A 22,202-nucleotide genomic window follows, 5' to 3' on the forward strand; every position below is an offset into this window, starting at 1 on the left:
ACAGAAACATTTCACTATAGGCAAGGTGTACTTTTCGGCATATGCCTCACTCTCCATATAGACATACTGTTGATACATGAGCCAAAACAGAGCAGAATTCAAAACCAAAGCCATGAAAAGTAGGACAACTCCAGACATGTTCAACCAATAGCCCTGTTATTTTAGGTCACTTAGTGCAATCACAGGCAAAAAGAATGAGGAAATGTGGTACAGCATAGACCAATAAGGCCAAACTCTGGGGGCAAGTTAACTTACGTTTCACTTTCAGGTTAGCTTTAGCTGGCAGCGTCCTATTCACTCTATGATGCACCAAATGTTGTTCTTTTTCCCAATGACAGCACTCAGTGACCTTGTAGAACAGGGCTGGACTGGTTGAACATGTCTGGAGTTGTCCTACTTTTGAAAAAATTTAAGAAACTGAGGAGAAAACTCTTTTAAATCAGTAAAATTTAGTCAGTTAGTTAAATGATTGCTTGTGCAACTGTACTGTATATCCTTAAACTATTTTACAAAATGTCCAAAGGGCCATCTCATACCCTCCCCAGCCCCAGAGAATAAGCGGTAATTCTTTGCAACAAAATGATTTTGAAGGAATAACTTTTATATTCATAAGTAGATATGACCATTTTCAATAAATACAGGTTGTTAAACAAATTCAGATCAAGAGTTGTTTTTTCTTCTGTGAAAATACTTACACAGGCTGTCTTGTAGAACTCATTGGACTTGTCCCCGAGTAAGACAGGAATTCCTTTCAGGACAAGGGCGCGCTGGGCCGTCACCTCTGATGCCTAATCATACAAAGACAATAAAGGTTGAGACATTCAAGACAAAAGCAAAACTTGTTCAAGTCTGCTTAAAGGTGATATCCAGTGCAAATTGACCCATAGCCCTGTTGTTGAAGCTCACCACATGCAGCCCATAGTAAAAAAAATAAAAATAAAAAGAAGTATGAGAACATTTGGCACAATATAGACAAAGATATGGACAGGCAGCTGAAACTGACCTAATAGGGCATCACGTTCTCCATTCGGTCTGCTTTAAGCTGCCTGTCTATAACTTGGCCTGTGTTGTCCCAAATTGTCTTGTTCTTTTTCCAAAGGGCTACATGTGGTGAGCTTGAACGACAGGGCTATGGGTCAATTCACACTAGATTTCCACTTTAAGTCTGCTTGAATTTTACAGAATCCCTCAAAATGCTGCCAGTCTGTCTCTAGACAATAACTTCACATCCCATGCTTCAACAAAGAAAAGGAGGGCAACGACTATGCCTATGACTGCCCTTAACTTTTCTATGGAAATGACTAAAACCAATGGGATCCAGACTGTGGGACACTGAAAACACCCTAGGCAAAATAAGAAATATTGTATTAAATTACTTACAACATGGTTGAAGTCCTGCATTAGTTCCGTCAACTTCTGTCCAATGGCCCCTTTTTTTTCTTTGAAGAGCTGCAAAGCACGTGGCACAAACTGGTCCAGCCCAGCGAAGAAGTCTGCCTCCAGGTTCTTGCTTGCTACCCTCAGGAACTCACCACACACCTGGAAAATATGTGGGGTGGGGGAAGCAAGGGAAAAGTACATTAAAAGGAGTTTGATCCACTCCATAACATTAGACGTAGTTGAGCCTTAAAATGTTCTCACCACTATACAGATTCATTCTACTTTGAAATAGAATAAATAGAAGCTTACCTCGCCTTCTATGAAGAGCGCCGGCCATCGTTCCACCATGCTACGTACCGCAGGCTTATCTCTGACGATCTCCCGTCGTCGTGTTGAGAATGTCTCATTCATCTTTGTCATTATGACAATCCCATTCGGTTTTTTCTTTTTCATTTCTTCCACTAGATCATTTCTGATCTTTTCTAGGCTTGCTTCAGTCTGTCCTTCTGGCAAGTTAGGCAGGTAATTAGCCTCGCCTCGTTTCGGCCGCTTGATGTTTTTGGATGGATGCTCGCCCCCTGGATTGATGCTGCTCCTCTTGCCACCATTGACTGTGACATCTTCACATCCAGCTTTTCTTAACTTTGTACGATAGTTGGCCATCTTAAATTTTAGGCTATTTTTCCACCCATACCAGCCTGGCTGTGACCCAGGCTCAGTAAGGCTGGGATGTTTCCCGATTAAAGCCTTTGCCACATCATCAAATTCCTTATCTGAAGGGTATGCCTTATATGAATACACTGTTTCTGCAATTTTCTCAAGTATATCGTGTTTCATGTCGCGTGATGGGTTCAGAAGAGTAGCATCTTTTAAATAGGCAAGGTCTGCTTGCCTCAATCTGAAATTCACGTCGACAGAAAAATTTGGGATGGCAAACATCTCTGGCCATTGTTGCCTTGCACTGGGTGATCCAGGTGGTGATAATATCTCTGTGTCAGCCTCACTATCAGAAACCGATGACAACACAGGTGATGTAAGGGGTGTTAGATTCAGTGTGACGACAGGGATTATTTTCAGTGTCACCTTGTCGTACAACTCTGTCACGTCAGTTAAATTACACAGAGCGTTAAATTCAGCATCCTCATACTGCAGATCGTAATCATATTGAAGTTGTAGTTTGTCGTTCAACCGGCTTTTTAGTTCCTCCAAATTGCCTGGTCTTTCAGTGAGAATGACCTTACGGATGTCATCTTGGCTAACGATGACTCGCATTAAGAATCTTTGAGCCATTCTGAAGGGTGGAAAAAAAACGGAAAAACAGAAAAGAATTAATGAGATGAGATCAGTTAGCACAAGATATATCCTTTCAGTGTAACTAGCTGCCTGCCCCTAATGCTGTAGACTGACAAGGGGAAAAGGTCATTCAGTTCGGTCAAGTGGGTGACCAAGTATGTGGATATATGACCCCTACACAGTTCGTATGCCCTTAGATGTTCGTCGTACCATGCTGTCATTAGTCTGCAGACAAACACAATGTTAGAGTTGATCACCACAATCTTTGTTATCATTCTGAAATCTGGGAGCCCAGAACAAGAACCAACAGAAACCACCATGTCCACACTGTACTTAATGTTGTCTAAGCATACAGAAGACGCCACAAGGACTGTGCTTTGTCGGGCATTCAGTTCATGGAGTGAGTTCTGGACATTTTCAGGAAACACAGAAACCATCACAGACTTCACTTTGGTAAGCTGGATGGATGGCTTAAAAAAGGATGTGGCAGCTAGATGGAATGCTATCATTTTCTGATGCCTCACAGCTAAAGAGAGGGCTATGTTCTTGAAATTGTTGGTGTGACGGACAGCTTTTTTGAAGAATTTATGCTTTCCTTCAAAGCGCATTGTCCACACATGAGACAGAGGTCCAAACATTTGAATTAGCCCAGGGTAATGTTCCACGTAGTGGTGCTTAGGTTTTAGTCTTTTGTTAGGGAACAGTCTTTGAAATGCACCTCTGTGTTCAGAAATTTTGCACTGCAGAAAGTACACAGACTCCTCAGTAAAGCCTGAGGACACAGACAACTCCACTACATCTTTTAAGTGCATCAACACCTCCCAATGCTCATCGCCCTCTGGGACGAGATGGCCTATCAAGAGAGGTAGCAGTCTAAGAAGTGCCCAATTTTCATGGCCATTACCCCCAATTGTTTCCTTGGAGGCAAAGTTTTTTCCGATTCCCTGAGGTTGATTCGTTTTGTCAGAAAACGAGTAAGGAAACTGTTTGATGGCCATATTCAGCTGAAGAATTGAGAAGTATCCTTTTGCTATCAGTGCCTTTAAACACAAGGCCAACTCAAAAGGAACCACGCCCTCCAAGAGATCATGTAAAAGGTCTGGAGGGAAACCACCAACAACATGAAAGTGTTCCAAGCTATCACTCAACAAGCAGCTTCTTTTTACGCCATACTGCTGAGCCATGGCTGCATCCTGCAATACCTCTTGCACATGATGATCATGGCTTTCTTTGGTTCTTGGTTGGAATGCACCTGACTGCACTTCTTTGTGTTGTATTTCTTCCCGCGTAGCCATACAAAAGCGACACATGTGACTCACTGTGAAACTTTCAAAGAATCCTCCCAAAGAATGAGCAGCAAGATTGTCAGCAGCAACAAATGATACAGTGCCTTTAATGCTAGCTCCTAACGGCTCAATATACACACCTTGACGCTCAAGAGCGACAAGGTCCTGAACAAGAGGACGAAGAATTTCATCATAGCCAAATTCTTTAATGGCATCAACCTTGCAAAGGAGTGCAAGTTGAATGGCGTGAAGCGTGGAACGATATTTTGGGTGGAGATTGCCCAGCACCCAGTAGATGGCACATAGCTTGTGCTTCTTTCTTGATGTACCTAGAGGGTTTGACACCTCAAAGTCATCGATGTACAAGAATAGAGAAATTCTGAATTCTTCCTCTGACAAAAGAGAATTCTCTTTGAATAGGGAACCATCCCTGTGACACCTGTATCCCTCTGACGCGTTTGTCTCTGCTGACATAGCTTTGTCTAAAACCTCACCATTGTTAAGCAACGTCTGAAGCATTTTGAGAATGGGAACATACACAAAGGTTTCCTTGTTTTTTAGGAGACGCTCCTCAGGCATTACTACAGAGAACTCCCTTAAAATGAATGATGCACGCTTGCTAGCAGTTGATAGTGAGCCTCCAGAAGTAGTGTATTTGAGGAATACATTTCTCTCAGTAACTGCTTTAACTATCTCACTGGCTAAAGAGTCATTCACATCTCCACAATGCTGCTGTATTATTCCTTGAACTGAAGATTTCAACAAGGGCAGTGACAGCAAATGCATTTGGTTGATTTGCTCAATCATCTCTTGCAATGCATTTTCAGTGACATTGAGAATTGATGACATTTTCAGAAATAGGGCAGCTACATTATGTTTTAACTGCCTTTCCAAGTCATCTACATCTTCACCAACCTCAGGAACCTCCAACTCAACATCAGCTTCAGCAACATCATTTACAGGTTGAACATCCAAATTACCAGAAGGTTCAGAAAGTACACCGTCTCTAATTACAGAAACAATTTCGGGTTTGAATCGACTCTCATTTTGATGCTCTTTGCTTCTGTGCGCATTAAAGGTGGAATAAACATTGCTCCGAAAGTGACAGTCTAGATGTGGACAATCAACTATTTGATTTAGCTTTAAATGTCTTCGCAAATGTGTAAAAAAGTCGTTCCCAATGCAAGGCTCCACAAAGTCACACAGCTGACACTGAAATACAAGTCGACCTACTTTCTCTGGATCTTTCTGAGTGTGACATTTTGCTAGATGTACTTTGAGTGAATTAAACGTTTTAAATGTACACGGACATTCCCTATGAAGGCATGGCATAGCTGATGTATGAGCGTGGGACCCATGTTTCAGGCGGTAATGCTTTAGCAAATAGCCTCTCTTATCTGCACAAAAAGTGCAGTACTTACAGGTCCACTGCATTCAAGGATTTGGTCTCCTTGACAAAATCTAGGAAAGGAGAAAGGATCATTTTAGCAACAAGCACAATGTTATCTCTCAATTATAATAGGAATAGAATTAAACATTTTCCCAACATTTCCCCAATCCAAGAAATTGTTAAATGACTAAATGTAATGTATGTAAATGTTATGCAATAAAAATGTAAACAGACAATAGTAATAATTTTAAAAGATAGCTCAATGGAGTTGTCAATATATAGAGAGCAGCGATATAGCAGCTGTGTTGGGTGTGAGTGTGTCTGTTTCTGTGTGTGTGTGTGTGTCTGTGTGTGTACGTGATTTGGCTGAAGTACCCGAAGTAGCTCGTGAGCGCGTCCGTCTCGCAGCTCTTGTAGAGTTCGGACAGCTGACTGCTGCAATTCAGACCCAGGTTGTGGATCCTCAGTCGCCTCTGGCGCCCACCGTGGTGTACAGCAAAGCACACTGGGATAAATGACTAAATGTAATACATGTACATGTTATGTAGTGTACATGTAAACATTAGACAATGGTAATAATTGTATGTGTGTGTGTGTCTGTCTGTGTGTGTGTCTGTGTGTGTGTGTGTGTGTGTGTGTACCTGATTTGGCTGAAGTACCCGAAGTAGCTCGTGAGCGCGTCCGTCTTGCAGCTCTTGTAGAGTTCGGACAGCTGACTGCTGCAATTCAGACCCAGGTTGTGGATCCTCAGTCGCCTCTGGCGCCCACCGTGGTGTACAGCAAAGCACACTGGGATAAATGACTAAATGTAATACATGTACGTGTTATGTAATGTACATGTAAACATTAGACAATAGTAATAATTTTAAAAGACCTCAATGTAGTCTTAAATATATAGAGAGCAGCTACATCATTATATATACAAATAATGTAGCTGCTCTATTTCTGGAAATCTCATGAGTTCTCAATGTCACTGAAAATGCCTTGGAAAAGATGATTGAGCAAATCAACATAATTAATAATAATTAAATACATGTAACTAGACAGGAAAAAACAGTAAACCCACAAGGGCACTTAATAAATCATATGGATTATAGACGTTCATTTACATGGTCAGTTTTTAATCGGAACAGTTCAAATAATTACTCAGAACGAAATGTGCATTTTGTGCCTTGTGAATCTAGCCAGGCTAGTGCTAATACGAGGTGGTTAGCTAGATGCTAACGTTACACCAGTTAGGTAGCCAGTTAGGTAGCCTAACTTACTTTACATGCATAGACAGCTAACGTTAGCCCTAGCTAATATAAGCTAGCCATCTTAATTTAGCTAGTTGATCTACAGTCTGCAAAACACGATGCTAGTTGCTAACATAGGGTTAGCTGTAACACATCGGTAACGTTAGCCTAGCCAACTCTAAACTCCCGCTCTCTAAGCAGCTGTAATCTTGGTGCTGTTCAGCTACACACAGCTCGCCAGTGGACACACAGCCTTAGTCTATTTCGAACAAAACTCAAACTTGTGCTCAATTAACAATAAATCAATCCGTTTTAAACGCTTACTTACCAAAATCAATGTGTAGCGTGTCACAGGAACGCAGCTGCAACTGTGTGAACCTCCGATCCAATCCCTCCAAAATGTGGCTTGTTGAAAATGGTCGAGCGCGTGAATATCAGAGAAGCTACTGCGCATGCCCAAGTGTTGTACTAGTGTTTTGTTAGTGACCTGAATTTAAAATTACTTAGTTGGTTTGTATTTTCGATCCCATATTACTGGTAACTCATATTAAGTAAGTGTTCTTGAAAGATTGATCAAAACTAAGTTAAAGCCACTTACTATTTCTGATTAAATTGAATGTTAGTATTTACAGTGTATTGCTAACAACATGAGTAGAAACTCGAGAATCCAGAGGCAATCAACAGAAGGTGTTTGCTTCAACAAGAGCATACAGTCTCATACAGAGAATACAGTCTCAGTGAGTGTCCTGCAGGAGAGATGCCATTCGCACATAGGCCTAACAGTTGTATAATATATCTGTTTCTATCAGTTGTCACAGGCTGCATCTATCAGTTGTCACAGGTGGCTTTTCAGATTGATGGTTCATTTTATTATAAGTTAGGGCAGTGCCTTCTGTCCAATACTGTTGATTCAGCTGTCTGGTGCCGATTTACACCTTATTGGGGCCACTTTCTGTGGGCCACGGTCATCCCTCCCTGTCCACTCTTCAAAGACTGTTCATTACAAACTTTAGTTTTAATATCCTTTGTTCAAGTCCTAATGAACCGTACACACCAACATTTAACCGATCCGTGCAGTAGTAAGCTAGCTCCTTTTTCCTCTGTGTGCGCACCCCCTTTATAATGGAGGTTTATGGGCCTCTGCTTAAAAACTATGATAAACATGCATTTTCAAGGCAGCCAGCTCATCCTTTGGGTACCCGCTGTAGGTCCGCAAGCCTTGTGTTATATTCCGCCTGAGGTCCGCCAACTCGTTCATTGGTTCACGCTGTAGGTCCGCTAGCCTTGTGTTATCTGGGTTTATCCCTTACCTTTGTCCAGAAACAGAAGTTGAACCAATTGCAGCAAAATAGTTAACGTTACAGGAATCATCAGTGTAACTTCTTTAGCCACTGACCACTACCATTAATGTTATATGCTGCTGCTAGTTATTGTGAGGTAACTGGCTATCCCACTCTTATTGTGCTGGATTAGTATTGGAACTGATGTGTCCAGGCGACAAGACCTATCTTCATTTATCAGACATTACTTCATGTCATTTCAATTCACAGCTATTTAAGTGGCATGACTAGCTTCCGTCCTACCCGTCCTTAACAAAAACAAGCCAGCCACGCACATAGGCCAGGCTGGACCTGGCCTGGTTGAGGACGTGCTGCTTGAAGGGTTGGGCTGAGGTAGGAGGTTCTATCTAGTGGGGCTCCACCCAGGCAGAAAAATGCGCCCACTGTGTTCAATCACATCCGCATTCACGACATAATAAACAAGCTACACTTCTGGAATGCAGCAGTCAAGCGAACTACTTGATAGACGAAGTATTAAAAATGTCAGGCCGCGGTAAGGGAGGAAAAGGACTCGGAAAGGGAGGCGCCAAACGCCATCGCAAGGTTCTTCGTGACAACATCCAGGGCATCACCAAGCCTGCGATCCGTCGTCTGGCTCGTCGTGGTGGCGTGAAGCGTATTTCTGGCCTGATCTACGAAGAAACCCGCGGTGTGCTGAAGGTGTTCCTGGAGAACGTCATCCGTGATGCCGTGACCTACACCGAGCACGCCAAGAGAAAGACCGTCACCGCCATGGATGTGGTCTACGCTCTGAAGCGCCAGGGACGCACCCTGTACGGCTTCGGCGGATAAGCGTTTTCTGGATAATTTGTGGCATACCGACCCAACGGCTCTTTTAAGAGCCACCCACATCTACAGTTAAAAAGCCATGTCTCTGTCGAATGCTCAGGTCATGCATAATTGATGCTCATAGTGAATGAACAATACATTTTATATAAAAGCTCCAGATTAAATATTGAACTGTAAGAAGATATTCTAAGTGCTGTACCCAATTACAGCTCACGAGCGGCAGCGTTAGAATAAAATCAGACGAGTGCCGTTATTGAACTAGGTGAACAATTAAAGAACGAGTAACCGCTAGGTGAGTTACTAAGCGGGAAAGACGTTTTCGCCGTTATTCCGACTGGAAGTGTTACAACGAATTGTAGCTTGTTGTAGTCCGCAGGGCAAGTAGCCTAGCCTAGGTCTCCCACTCAAATCGTCCCGGACGGTTTGGAAGTCCAGTTTCTATTGTGAAATATTTGTTTTCGCGTCGAGTCTGGCTGCGAGGCAATGCAAGAATCGCTGCTCCCCCCAACACTGCTGGCATTGTTTTCCTGTAGAAGAGGGTTGAATCCCACTCAACTGTCACCCACCGTAATGGGCTACTAATAGGCTAGAATCAGTCTACTTAGTCATATTTCGTGATCGGCTACCGACGGGGCTAACTCGTAGCTACACTATATCAATCGCAAATATCCTCGCCGTCGACCAAGCCTGCGATCCGTTTACTCTAACGTTTCCGGGGGGCTTAGAAGAATAAGAAAAGGCGCGCAATGCCCCAGGATTGGAGACCACTGCATTGATCCCCAGAGATAGTCAACAAATTACCCACTCGGGGATCAATTAATTACAGCACGCATCCCGAGCATACAATGTATACGAACATTAAACATACAAATCTAGTCTCTACCACCATGGAATTGCATTATTTTATAGAATATGTGGGTGGCTCTTAAAAGAGCCTTTGGGTAGATTGGAAACGTGAAAAGCCACCCCTTTACTTGGAGCTGGTGTACTTGGTCACTGCCTTGGTGCCCTCGGACACGGCGTGCTTGGCCAGCTCACCGGGGAGCAGCAGGCGCACGGCGGTCTGGATCTCCCTGGAGGTGATGGTTCTACGCTTGTTGTAGTGCGCCAGGCGAGAGGACTCTCCGGCAATGCGCTCGAAGATATCGTTCACAAAGGAATTCATGATCCCCATGGCCTTGGAGGAAATGCCGGTGTCGGGGTGCACCTGCTTCAGGACTTTGTACACGTAGATAGCGTAGCTCTCCTTCCTCGACTTTCTGCGCTTCTTGCCGCCTTTGACAGCGGTCTTGGAGACGGCTTTCTTAGAACCCTTCTTGGGCGCGGAGTTAGCAGCCGGTTCGGGCATTTTTCTAATTGTCGTTTCTTCTCAGGAAAGAATCAAAAGCGGCGTGTAGTCACCCGGTATATGTAGGGGGAGTATGCAAATGTTTAGGCAAGGCTCCCGTCATTGTCTGCGTTGAACTCTGACGTCCTCGTTTCCCCAACGAACCAAATTGACCGCGCATGCTCAGGAACTCCCTCGCCCCCAGCCCACTTTCCCTGCTGTGGGGCGTGTGGTCTGACGTCACTTTATTGGATGTAGCAGTGCCAACATTGTGGACTGTAGTCCAAAATCCCTATGGAGAAAATTAATTATTTGAGACACACATATGGACATTTTCTCCATGGTCATCCATTGTTGAAGCATTTTGTTTACACCTCCCACCCACATTTGTTTGCACCTTCCACCCATTGGCATATAATGGGCGAGTGGCGCGTGAAGTCTTTGTAAGCAAATTGATGGCATTTGCAGAAAATAAAGTCAATGATTAATAATGACTCCGTTGAATTTAAAATACATTGTTGAGTTGAAATACATCATTGGAGATGAGTTTTGTGAATTTTGAAGCCCTTAGCCTAGTTGATTCTCAGGTCAGTGTTGAACCTAGCATGACACATCACAGGACGGCTTTCTCAAAATCTGGCAAACGACAAACCCTGATATGTCCACAAGGACACCAAAGCAGGTTGCTAGGTAGCCTAGATATGGTCACACTAACAAAAGGACACGGTCTGCAGTTGGATTGTTATTCCTTACTCAACTTACTTTTAATCCTCTTGGTTGGTTGAGGAACATAAGGCTGTGACTCTCTGCTTCCATCTGGTCCTGTCCTGTGCAGCATGTTGTACCTTGTCCCAAGTTAGGTAGGCATTTTAAGTTCCGAGCTCACAGTTCTTCGCCAGGTTGTTTTTGGCCTCCCTTGTTTCCTCTGAAATTCCAGCCCCCTAAAAGTCCTGTCAGCATTGAGCCCAGGGCACCATGTTGCCATTGGGCATTTTGGGGTATTTCCATAAGAACTCCACTGCACACTGTCGCTCTCACCGCTTTCCCTCCTCACTGATATCAGCAGCCAGTTGTTCTGACAGGCGTGTTCCCCATATTCTTTTAATGACTTGTTCGCAGTCATAAATCTCAAAATTGGCTGCATAGCCTAGAAAATAAAACTATTCCACAGTAGACATCATTCACTATTGCATCGTAGATAGCTGTATCTGCTTGACTGAGTGTAGCGATTTATTTGCAGCTGCCTATAGGCTACAGTGGTGAATTTAGAAGGTTTAAGTAGTCTTCACATGCCTTAGAAATTAACTATAGCCTATGCACTCTGTGTATCTCAATGATGGACGAGTCAACACTGGCAGAGTAGGCCCTGTGTGTGCAAATCAGAAGCTGGACACCAGACTAGGGTGCTAAGGTAGCCTAGTGCGTAAGGACTAGGAATTGAGGGACCATATGACAGGCATATACATTAGGACTTGAACAAAGGATATTAAAACTAAAGTTTGTAATGAACAGTCTTTGAAGAGTGGACAGGGAGGGATGACCGTGGCCCACAGAAAGTGGTCCCAATAAGGTGTAAATCGGCACCAGACAGCTGAATCAACTGTATTGGACAGAAGGCACTGCCCTAACTTATAATAAGATGAACCATCAATCTGAAAAGCCACCTGTGACAACTGATAGAAGCAGCCTGTGACAACTGATAGAAACAGATATATTATACAACTGTTAGGCCTATGTGCGAAGGGCATCTCTCCTGCAGGACACTCACTGAGACTGTATTCTCTGTATGAGACTGTATGCTCTTGTTGAAGCAAACACCTTCTGTTGATCGCCTCTGGATTCTCGAGTTTCTACTCATGTTGTTAGCAATAGTCTAACATGGTAGGCTATAGGAGATTGATTCTTAGCAGTTCGCGCTTAGTCACTTATCTTGTTATTCCCTGTAGGTGTAAATACTGTGCTCAAGAACACAATCTTGCTTGAGATAAACATTTCTAGAAATTAAGCAAAATTTATTTCATTCTGCCTCGACTACGCCTATTCACATCAGGTAGTCTCGTTCAGAATCCCAAATCACACAGCCCAGAAAGAGCTAATTGCTCATATCACTCAACAATAAGCGCCTACATGTCCTTCCATGTAGGCTATAGGCCTACCTTCACTACATGGGCTGCGATAGGATCGGCTAGGCGACTGGGCTCCTGCGTTCTCTATAATTCTCATGGCACAATAGCCTAGCCACTCAAGATGCGATTCAGACATTTTTATAGCAAGGTCATCAAATTCAGTAAAAAGAAAACGACGCGTGTGTGTTGTGATGGTTGCTTGTCACTTTTTGCAATCCTATGTAACGCAGCAGGTGCGCCTCAGGTCACTTCACTGCATAGGCTACCAACCAAACGAGGACATTGCCCCAGACGAGGGGTGTAATAGGCGACAGACAGTCCAAAAAGACCAGGCGGAGTCATTCTGCTGGGAATCCAAATGTGAATCACCCAGGGAGGGCGAAAGGTAGCCTATACACACGGGCAGACACCAGCAAGATAGGGACCAGGTCTCCGCCCCAGTTTCAATGCTGTGCTTTACGCACCCCAAAAGAGACCCCGTTTAAAAACATCGGCACCACTTCTGTGTACCCTAAATCATTTTAGCCCCTTGCCAGACAACTTGGCTCACTGGGCAACGATTTCTGTCCATAATCGCATGCACTTTTAGACATTTTAGGAGTCAAATGCCACTGGAAACCTAGTGCGCACGGCTCCATCCGAGAGATCAACGGCGGTGTTTTTACCCGGTAGCGAATAAACAGACGAGGCCGCCGCCACCCAAACAACTTTATTTCGAACGACAAATAGGCTGCTCGCTGTCACATTCGCTTTCGGACTTGTGCTCCACTCCAACTTTGATTTTTAGCCCTTTATACACCAGGAGAAAACACAGGAGGAACATCATTTTGGTAACCGAGAGCTCCTCGGTGGTGGAGCTGAGTCCACACGGTTCTCATGGCGCGTTTAAGGCCAACCCCTCGCAGCGTCGAGGACTCACAGTCAGCAGGACCGACATACAGTACGTGTGTGATGCCGCAGAGCAAACTCAAGATAGATATGGCAGAAGTCGCCCCAGCTCCCGCAGCCGCCGCACCGGCCAAGGCACCCAAGAAGAAGGCAGCAGCCAAGCCCAAGAAAGTGGGACCCAGCGTCGCCGAGCTGATCGTCACGGCTGTTTCCGCCTCCAAGGAGAGGAGCGGTGTCTCCCTGGCAGCGGTCAAGAAGGCACTGGCTGCCGGCGGCTACGACGTGGAGAAGAACAACTCCCGCGTCAAGATCGCCGTCAAGAGCCTCGTCACCAAGGGCACTTTGGTACAGACCAAAGGAACTGGCGCCTCCGGTTCTTTCAAGATCAACAAAGCAGCCGAGGCGAAGGTAAAGAAGCCAGCTAAGAAGCCCGCCGCCCCGAAGGTCAAGAAGGTAGCCGCCAAGAAGCCCGCTGCAGCGAAGAAGCCCAAAAAGGTCGTGGCTAAGAAGCCTGCAGCTGCCAAGAAATCTCCCAAGAAAGCCAAGAAGCCCGCAGCTAAGAAGGTGGCAAAGAGCCCCAAAAAGGCCAAGAAGCCCGCGACACCCAAAAAAGCCCCAGCCAAGAGCCCCAAGAAGGCCGTCAAGCCCAAAGCTGCCAAGCCCAGGGCTGCCAAGGCGAAGAAGGCAGCCCCCAAGAAGAAGTAAACGTCTTTTTTCTGTCCTCTTTACTATTACAAAGGCTCTTTTAAGAGCCACCCAACCAACTCCATAAAAGCGCATCTCCATGTATGGCCACCGAATTCACGCGGGCGCACTGCCAACAGTAATAATTCCGATATAAAGCACTTAATCTAATGGTACTGAAAACGTGCTGTACACGCTGGTGTTTCATTATAATACACTTCCACAGCACTGGTAATGGGAGGCTATGAATTTCAACTGTAGGGTAAAACTCATTTTCTGATGCATGTTCATGGTCAACTGGCGTGCACTGGGATCAGATCGACGCGTAGTTTATTCAACATTGTCTTTTTGGCGCCTGAAATGAGAGGAGTAGTGAGAGAGCGGCGGAGCAGCGCAGGCCGTGGGCGCGTTCGTAGGGATCAGGACTGCGCAGTCGATGATCAGAGCTGATCGCCGCCATGCTGTGACCCTTTGCATTGTGGCCAAATTCCGTCCCGACTCGCTTCAACGTGATACGTAGGCCTACTTTGTAGGGTTATACATTATTGAAATTACAAACTAAAATAATTAGTAAAACTGTATTTTGAGAAACGCCCATAGGCATGCATGCATTCTCTCTAAGTCTAAAGCGACGTACAATGTTTTGAGTTGGGGTTAAGTGGCACAGCGGTAGGTAATCTTTTTTTAAAATTTGTTGGTCTTTACAGATCAAACAGAATCATTGTAGTTTGATGGTGTGCATGAAACCAGGGAAAGGAGTGAGTAGGTTAATAGCCCTGGTGCTCTTTTCTGTCCATTATTGTATAAGTCTACGAGGAGATCAAGCCATTTATACAGGGACGTCTATTTATTAGGGAGGACAAACTAGGTCATTCATGCAGCACACTTCATACACAGGCAACACGAAGCGTTTCAATTAAACACGTTTTAAATTAAAACTATCACAAGATAAGTCGAGAGTAATACAACTATGCCAAATAACGGTATAACATGCTGTAAAACCTGCAGCCGGCAACGTCCGTCGAATAACTTTAACTAACAATCCAAACACGTCTTCAACAACTTCAAATCAGACTGAATTAGCTAGATTTCAAGCGAGACTCCTTCTTGCAGGAGTCTCATGTGGGCGAATGTGCCTCAACTCGGGAGGTGGCCCACGTAGTCGCAAGTAACGGAGAACACGAGGATGATGGAAACGCATTCCAGAGGACAATGGAAATACACTTTGCGCTTTTAAGGATAGAAGTGGGTGGCTCTTAAAAGAGCCTTTGGGATTATTGGGAGAATTCACGTCAGTGGCGACTTCACTTGGCTTTGACAGCCTTCTCGGTCTTCTTGGGGAGAAGCACTGCCTGGATGTTGGGCAGCACGCCGCCCTGGGCGATCGTCACGCCTCCGAGAAGTTTGTTGAGCTCCTCGTCGTTGCGGACAGCCAGCTGGAGGTGACGGGGGATGATACGAGTCTTCTTGTTGTCGCGGGCAGCGTTGCCGGCCAATTCCAGGATTTCAGCAGTCAGGTACTCGAGCACAGCGGCCAGGTAGACCGGTGCACCGGCTCCCACACGCTGGGCATAGTTGCCCTTACGGAGGAGTCTGTGAACACGACCCACTGGGAACTGGAGACCGGCGCGAGATGATCGGGTCTTGGCCTTTGCCCTTGCTTTGCCTCCTGTTTTCCCCCTTCCGCTCATTTTCAGTATAGAAGTAGTTTAGTAACTCAGTGGTGTGATACAACGGCGGTCGGATTTTTATACCTTCCGTAAAGTGGCGCCCTTTTGCTTTTGTCGCTTTATCCAATCCCAGTCTCCGTGTTAATAGCCAATGGGGAGAGGAGGCGATAGCCAGCCAATGAAGTAGCCCAGAGAGGCTGTCCAATCAGCGCACGGCAGCTGGCGTTATAAAAAAGGCACATTACGTTCTTGAAAGCTTTAACTACGACTCACGGAGAAGAAAGCTGAGATCATGGCCAGAACCAAGCAGACCGCCCGCAAATCCACCGGTGGCAAAGCCCCGAGGAAGCAGCTCGCCACAAAGGCGGCTCGTAAGAGCGCACCCGCCACCGGCGGTGTGAAGAAGCCTCATCGTTACAGGCCCGGCACAGTAGCCCTGAGAGAGATCCGTCGTTACCAGAAGTCAACCGAGCTGTTGATTCGTAAGTTGCCCTTCCAGCGCCTGGTGAGGGAAATTGCTCAAGACTTCAAGACCGACTTGCGCTTCCAGAGCTCTGCTGTGATGGCACTGCAGGAGGCCAGCGAGGCATACCTGGTCGGCCTCTTCGAGGACACCAACCTGTGCGCCATTCACGCGAAGAGGGTGACCATCATGCCCAAGGACATCCAGTTGGCCCGCCGCATTCGCGGAGAACGCGCCTAAAATGGTCTGAGTTGCTTTATCATTTCAACATCCCCCAAAGGCTCTTTTAAGAGCCACCTCATTATTTCTAATAATAAAGCCAATGTGTTCCTATTGTTACCTGCACATTCTAGTGTGTCCTAATAGGAGTAGTTTGGACTGCTAATTCTACTACACTGTCCATTCACCACCGTCGTGACATCCACGTATACAATGCAATTCTTTTTGTACATTGAACTTACGCCCAGCCATGGATTTCAGCCTGTACCGCCTTTTTTGGCATCCACGAAGAGAACTTGGAACGGAATGAAAGTCAGACTTTAGTCCCTTCCAGCATTTGATTACAGCCTCAGAGAAAGTATGAACATAGTTTCAAAATGGTTTATTCAAACACTAGTAACATGCTTTGTTTAGTGTATGAGGTGGTTTAAACAAGTGAATAGCCGTTCAATCTATTTTAACGTGATGGGAAAACTATCATGTTTTTTTTGTCTTGTTTCTTTTTCCTCCTGCTTTGTGGTATGTTACAGGTGGACTATTTAAGTATCATACCTAAACAATACCACAAAGCGGGAAAAAACAGTCACAACTAACAAAAAAGCCCTTTAGCTCCCTCTAGTGGCTATAGTTCTAAATTACATTCTGGTACAGATATGGATTTCCATCAACTCTATATCTTTTGACTGTGGTGCCTGTCTTTACCTGTCTTTTGGCAACCCGTATGTCTTCTCATTTGGATAGTTGAGAACAGATTGTAGCACAGCTAAGACAGACCTCCATCCTGTCAGTCAGTGTGAGATAGTACTGTATCCCTCCACGGTTCCCTCAGGTCAATTGGGAGCTGAAGGAGGTGGATGTTGATGGTCCCCAGTCCCCAGCCCAGTAGGTTCAGCTGCAGCACCACAACACCAGTGGCACACACATTTTTAATCCATACATACAGTTCACCTGTGTATTTACATGGAACCCATATATTGTATTGCATATTATATTGACCTAAACCTATTTCATATCGCTTCAATGTGGCTGTTGTAACAGTGCAATTTCCCCCCTGGAATGAATGAAGTAACTGCCTGCCTGCTGAAGGTCCAGAAACAGCAGTAGGGCCGATATTCAGTTCCAGTTGATATGAGCAGAGGCTATTAGGTAAACACCTCCAACACCAACGTGGATGATAAGTGCACCAATATTGTTACTTGTTTCCTCTCACCCTCCGGATCCCATTTCACCCTGATTCACATTTAGAGGCCACAATATGTAGTTAGTCAGCCTCACTAATTGAAAAAGGAGAAAAGCCTCAATTGGGTCCATGTCTTTTGTATGGGGGTTGTAGTGCATTGGCTACACAAACCAAATGATAAACCTACCAATATCAATCACATATATTTTGAATCATTTGGAAAATGGACTACTGTACTACATGTTAAATCACTTGTCTCTGCAGTACCCCTGTACAGGGGTCCGAGTCCTGCCCTCCTGTAACGGGAACTTACCAGCCCAGCGACTTCTCGTTCGTGTTGGTTTCTAATAGATAGTTTAGGCAGGTGAGGAGATTTGTCTTTAGCTTCTAACAGTCTTTCCCAGAGCCCACCCTGCCTACGCTCCAGCAGTACCCCCTATGACCTGAGAGGGGGGATGCAGCACAGGAGCCAAATCAGGTTCACCACTGCTCTTCTCTAAAGGAGATGTCTGTTGACGTGGTTGCTAGAATTAGGTTTTAGCAGCTAGTATACTTCAGCTACAAGGGTGTGTCGTTTACAAACCAGGGCAACCTATAAGAATAACAATGCATGCATCACCTAACATTTCACATCACCTAACATTTCACATAAAGTACCATACAGATGACGCAAGAAAACTTTACTTTTTATAATGCTCAATAAATGATTTATTTAGAAGGACATTGCTAGAGGCAGATTCATGCCATATGCAGGGCATTATCAAATTACATCACACAACAAATGGCAACATGGTTGGAGAGATTCTATAAAGATGGCCTATCATACCCTATATGGACAAAAGCTGTTATAGCTGCAAACGGGGGACCAACTCCTTATGAATGCCTATGAATTTAGAAAGGGATGTCATAAAAGCTCCTCTAAGTGTAATGTGTAGACATCCCAATACTTTTGTCCATATAGTGTATATAAAAAAAAACTATCAGTGCATCTTACCTACAGGACCAAACACACCTCATGTGAGAGATATTGTGGCGACATGATCAATCAAGCAATCAATCAATCAAAGCTTTATTTGTATAGCGTATTTCATACACAGAGGCAACACAATGCGCTTTACAGAGAACAAGGGAGGTGGGCATAGGCCCCACCCCTACATATTCCAGAGGGAAGCAATAAAAACAAAACAGTATCACCCAGGGAGAGAAAAGTGAGCTGTAAAAATTCTTCCCTGACCCCTCTCAACGAGATGATCGAGCAAGCTACTGGAGTATGTTTGTCCAACGGTTAAGAACATTTATAGAGCAATAAATTACATTAAATTACATTTTCAGAGCAAAAGGGGCTAAAAAGATCATAGGAGAGACATGGTAAACACTGGTGTATGTCTGTGTGAGCGTGAGTGTGCCTGGGTCCAGATAGAGGCAGAGGTCGGGGGTAGGGTGGGGGTGGGAAAAGGATACGGATCCAGGTTAGGGTGAGGGGAAGGGAGACTGGGCCCAGGTCCAGGCCTAAAGTGGACTGGTGTATGTCTGTGTGTACGTGTGTGTGTGTGTGTTACCTAAATGCTACTCACTTTACCGAGACCAATGGGAGGGTGGGCATAGTTCCCACCCCTACATATTCCAGAGGGAAGCAACAAAAAAAAAAAAACAGTTTAACCCGGGGGCCAGAAAAGTGAGCCGTAACAATTATTCCCTGACCTCTCTCAACGAGACGATCGAGCAAGCTCCTGGAAAATGTTTGTCTATTAAACTTATACAGAGCAGTAAACATGGGTTAGATACTTCATAAGAGAGACATGACTAACAGGAGAGTGCACAAATAGTTACAGAGAAGTTGCCTACATGGTAGGCCATTATGTGTTAGCTATCACTGTAGTCTATAATATGATATTTGAGTGAATCATATAACAAAGCACAATAAGCACTTAGCATAACAGGCTCATAGAGAATGCTGCAAGGCAGAGGTGGGAAAAGCGGAGAGCCAAAGGTAAAACATGGGTAGGGTTGGGTGGGTAGGGACAGCTGACGACACAGTGTGGGAAGGAAGAGCCAGTGGTCCGGTTCCAGTTCCTGCTTGGTTGTTGCCTACTCACCTTCCCGTATCCTGTATCACCTGCACCTCATCCCTCATTACCCTTAGCATTAAAGGAGTAGTAAAGGAAAAAATCATGTTTAGCCCTGTTTTAAGGTTACTTATCATCATATACAATGGTTCAGATGACAAAGTTGAGAAAACTAGCACGTTTGAGAAAGTGATGATTGCTCTACCACCGTTTTGGTCAGACAATGGATGTGGGTGGGCACCGTGAAAAATCATTCAAAAAACATGTTAAACTCTCAATTTCAAAGACAGCCAAATGCTCGGGCTGGAGAGGGATATTTCTCAGGGAACCCCGCCCCTCGAGCACTCGCTGGCATCCCACCTGGTCCCGGGGGCCTCATGGGCGTCCAGCAGGACAGCGCAGCTACCTGGGGCCAAGGCGACACAATGAGTTTAACATGTTTTTGAATGATTTTTCAAGGTACCCACCCACATCCATTGTATGACCTAAACGGTGGTAGAGCAATTATCAGGCTTTCTCAAAAGTGCTAATTTTGTCAATGTTTTGAGCTGAACCATTGTATATTATCATAAGTAACCTTAAAACAGGGCTAAACATGCATTTTCCCTTTACTACTCCTTTAAAAAAAATAATCCGGCTCAAAGTGGGCTAAGGTAAACCGGCTATATCTGGTATATGTTTAGCCTAGACTTCTATTACACGTATTTTGCTTGCTGGGCAGCGTGAGTCACATCTGCTTTAGCTGGAAAAGACTGCGGCTCGAGCCGTTCTTTTAGCTGCAGCGAGACCTGCCGTGGTCAATTCTGACTCTTTCACAGAAGACCCAGCGGCTCTAGCTGAGAACATTACAGTAGCTGAAACAGGAGGAGATGCGGACTGTACATGACAACCAGGATAACGTTGCATTGTGTTTGCTTTATGGGCAGTGGGTGATATGCCTACACCCCCCCACCCCCCCCCCCCCCGGGGCGGCTGTAGCTCAGGAGGTAGAGCATGTCGTACAATGATCATCGGACATGTCGAAGTGTCCTTGGGCAAAGTGAACACTGATCAGCAAATTGCTCCCAATGAGCAGGCTAGCACCTTGCATAGCAGCTGCCGCCATTGGTGTGTGAATGTGTGTGTGAGTGGGTGAATGAGAGGCCATTGTAAAGCGCTTTGGATAAAAGCGCTATATAAGTGCAGTCCATTTACCATTTACCATTACCATTTACTTCATTCCTCAACAGGGAAACTTGATCACCACCGCTCTTAACACAGCGTGGTGTGGGCACACCACCACCATCAATAGGTGCGTCTCTTCTTAACCCAAGCCGGAAGCGGAGCGGTGGGCGCGCTTGAAGACGCCGGTCTGGTCCCGGCACCCTGGGCGGGGTAGGCAGGGGGAGGTCGCGGGGGAGGAGCCGCGCCTGCAGTCCAGGAGCCCGGGCGAACCGGTCCATGGGCCGTAGCGGGGCGGGACCCCGTGGCAGGTTGTTTAACCTTGACGTGCCGGCACACTGCGCTCCCCCGGAGCAGCGAGGTGGCGAGCGAGGAGGAGCCGGTCCTGCTCCTGGCTGCGACACTGCTCCAGGATGTTAGACACAGCCACCCCAAACAACCCCTCCCTACTGACCGGTGAGTTGAGGAGGACACCTTTGTTTTCCTCACGCAGACGAGTCAGGGAGAGCCATAGGTGGCGCTGCTGCACCACCGACATGGCCATCACTCCACCCAGACAGGAGGCGGAGATTCTCACAAGCTGAGCAACGGCTCCGGCGGCTTCGGCCATCTCCGCTATCCTGTCTTCATCCATAGAGGTGGGGGTTTTCTCCATAGCCAGCTGGCCGATGTAAATGGCCAGCATAGCAATAGAGGAGGAGGCAGCCACGGCCTGCACGGCCAGCGAAAAACAAGGTTGTCTTGGGGGGGAACATAGGACCCGGGGAACAAAGAACCCTTTTTTGGGGGGAACATAGGACCCGGGGAACATAGGACCCGGGGAATACAGGGATGACCCCGCTTGGGGAATGGTACCGCTGCTCTGTCTCCGCCTCTTCGCTTCTACCATGAGTTCACATCTCCCACCCAGGCTGCTCTGCTTGAGATGCCTCTCGTTATATTTTTACAGAAAGCTATCATTAACTTATTGCCAACATGGGCAGCACCAAGTCCTCCATTTACAACACTTTTATACATCAAATTTCTTTTTGTGACCTCTCTGTTGTTTCCCCAGATCAGTTTTACATACGTTTTATTTATTCTGGAGATACTTTTCCCAGGTGGCGGGAAGATATTCGCTAGGAAAAGCAGTTTGGAGATAATAAAGGTCTTCACTATCCCTATTCTTGATTTATAATTAGTGTCCCTGACTTTCCACTTGTCTGCCTCTTACTGGATCTCCTTTTCCTTTCTGTCCCAGTTTGTCTGAGCGCAGTCTTTGTTGTTAAAATATATTCTGAGGATTTTGATTTCCTCTTCCACCTCCATTGTCAGGGTTGACTATTCCTCTTCTTCTCCTATCCAAACACACTTGGTTTTCTCATGGTTTAGTTTTTCTCCTGCAGCTTGCTCGCAGAAGTGAAAGTGCTCTCTAACAACATCCAATTCTTGCTGTTTTTTTAAAAACACGGTCAAGTCGTCTGCATATGCAGACAATTTAACTCTCGTGTCATAAACTAAAACACCCTCTATTCTGTAGTCATTTTTTATTCTGTTCAGTAAAGGGCTGATGGCCAAAACATAAAGCGCTGCACTCAGCGGACAACCCTGCTTCACTCCTTTCTGAATGTCTATATACTCAGGTAGACTTCCGTTGACTTTTACGGCTACCTGGGATTTTGCATATAATAGTTTAATAATTTGAATAAATTCTTGAGGAAAACCA

At 45.4% G+C, this 22,202-nt stretch overlaps 5 protein-coding genes across 5 annotated transcripts; 3 read left to right on the forward strand and 2 right to left on the reverse strand.

Moving 5' to 3' along the window:
- Positions 1-8,404: 8,404 nt before the first annotated feature.
- LOC311321905 (histone H4) lies at positions 8,405-8,716 on the forward strand (the record flags this gene model as incomplete). Its single annotated transcript, XM_084453919.1, has 1 exon — positions 8,405-8,716. One exon carries the CDS (start codon positions 8,405-8,407, stop codon positions 8,714-8,716), a length of 312 nt encoding a protein of 103 aa, XP_084310045.1.
- Positions 8,717-9,683: 967 nt separating this feature from the next.
- LOC311321881 (histone H2B-like) lies at positions 9,684-10,061 on the reverse strand (the record flags this gene model as incomplete). The annotated part of the gene is made up of 1 exon (XM_084453896.1): positions 9,684-10,061. One exon carries the CDS (start codon positions 10,059-10,061, stop codon positions 9,684-9,686), a length of 378 nt encoding a protein of 125 aa, XP_084310022.1.
- A 3,083-nt stretch (positions 10,062-13,144) lies between these two features.
- On the forward strand, positions 13,145-13,759 carry LOC311321803 (histone H1-like; the record flags this gene model as incomplete). Its single annotated transcript, XM_084453818.1, has 1 exon — positions 13,145-13,759. The coding sequence occupies one exon, from the start codon at positions 13,145-13,147 to the stop codon at positions 13,757-13,759; it is 615 nt and encodes a 204-aa protein (XP_084309944.1).
- Positions 13,760-15,042: 1,283 nt separating this feature from the next.
- LOC311321846 (histone H2A-like) lies at positions 15,043-15,429 on the reverse strand (the record flags this gene model as incomplete). The annotated part of the gene is made up of 1 exon (XM_084453861.1): positions 15,043-15,429. The coding sequence occupies one exon, from the start codon at positions 15,427-15,429 to the stop codon at positions 15,043-15,045; it is 387 nt and encodes a 128-aa protein (XP_084309987.1).
- A 271-nt stretch (positions 15,430-15,700) lies between these two features.
- On the forward strand, positions 15,701-16,111 carry LOC311321820 (histone H3.2; the record flags this gene model as incomplete). Its single annotated transcript, XM_084453835.1, has 1 exon — positions 15,701-16,111. One exon carries the CDS (start codon positions 15,701-15,703, stop codon positions 16,109-16,111), a length of 411 nt encoding a protein of 136 aa, XP_084309961.1.
- Between the last annotated feature and the right edge of the window lie 6,091 nt (positions 16,112-22,202).

The sequence above is a fragment of the Borostomias antarcticus genome (assembly GCF_949987555.1).
Source record: "Borostomias antarcticus genome assembly, chromosome: 19".
NCBI lineage: Eukaryota > Metazoa > Chordata > Actinopteri > Stomiiformes > Stomiidae > Borostomias > Borostomias antarcticus.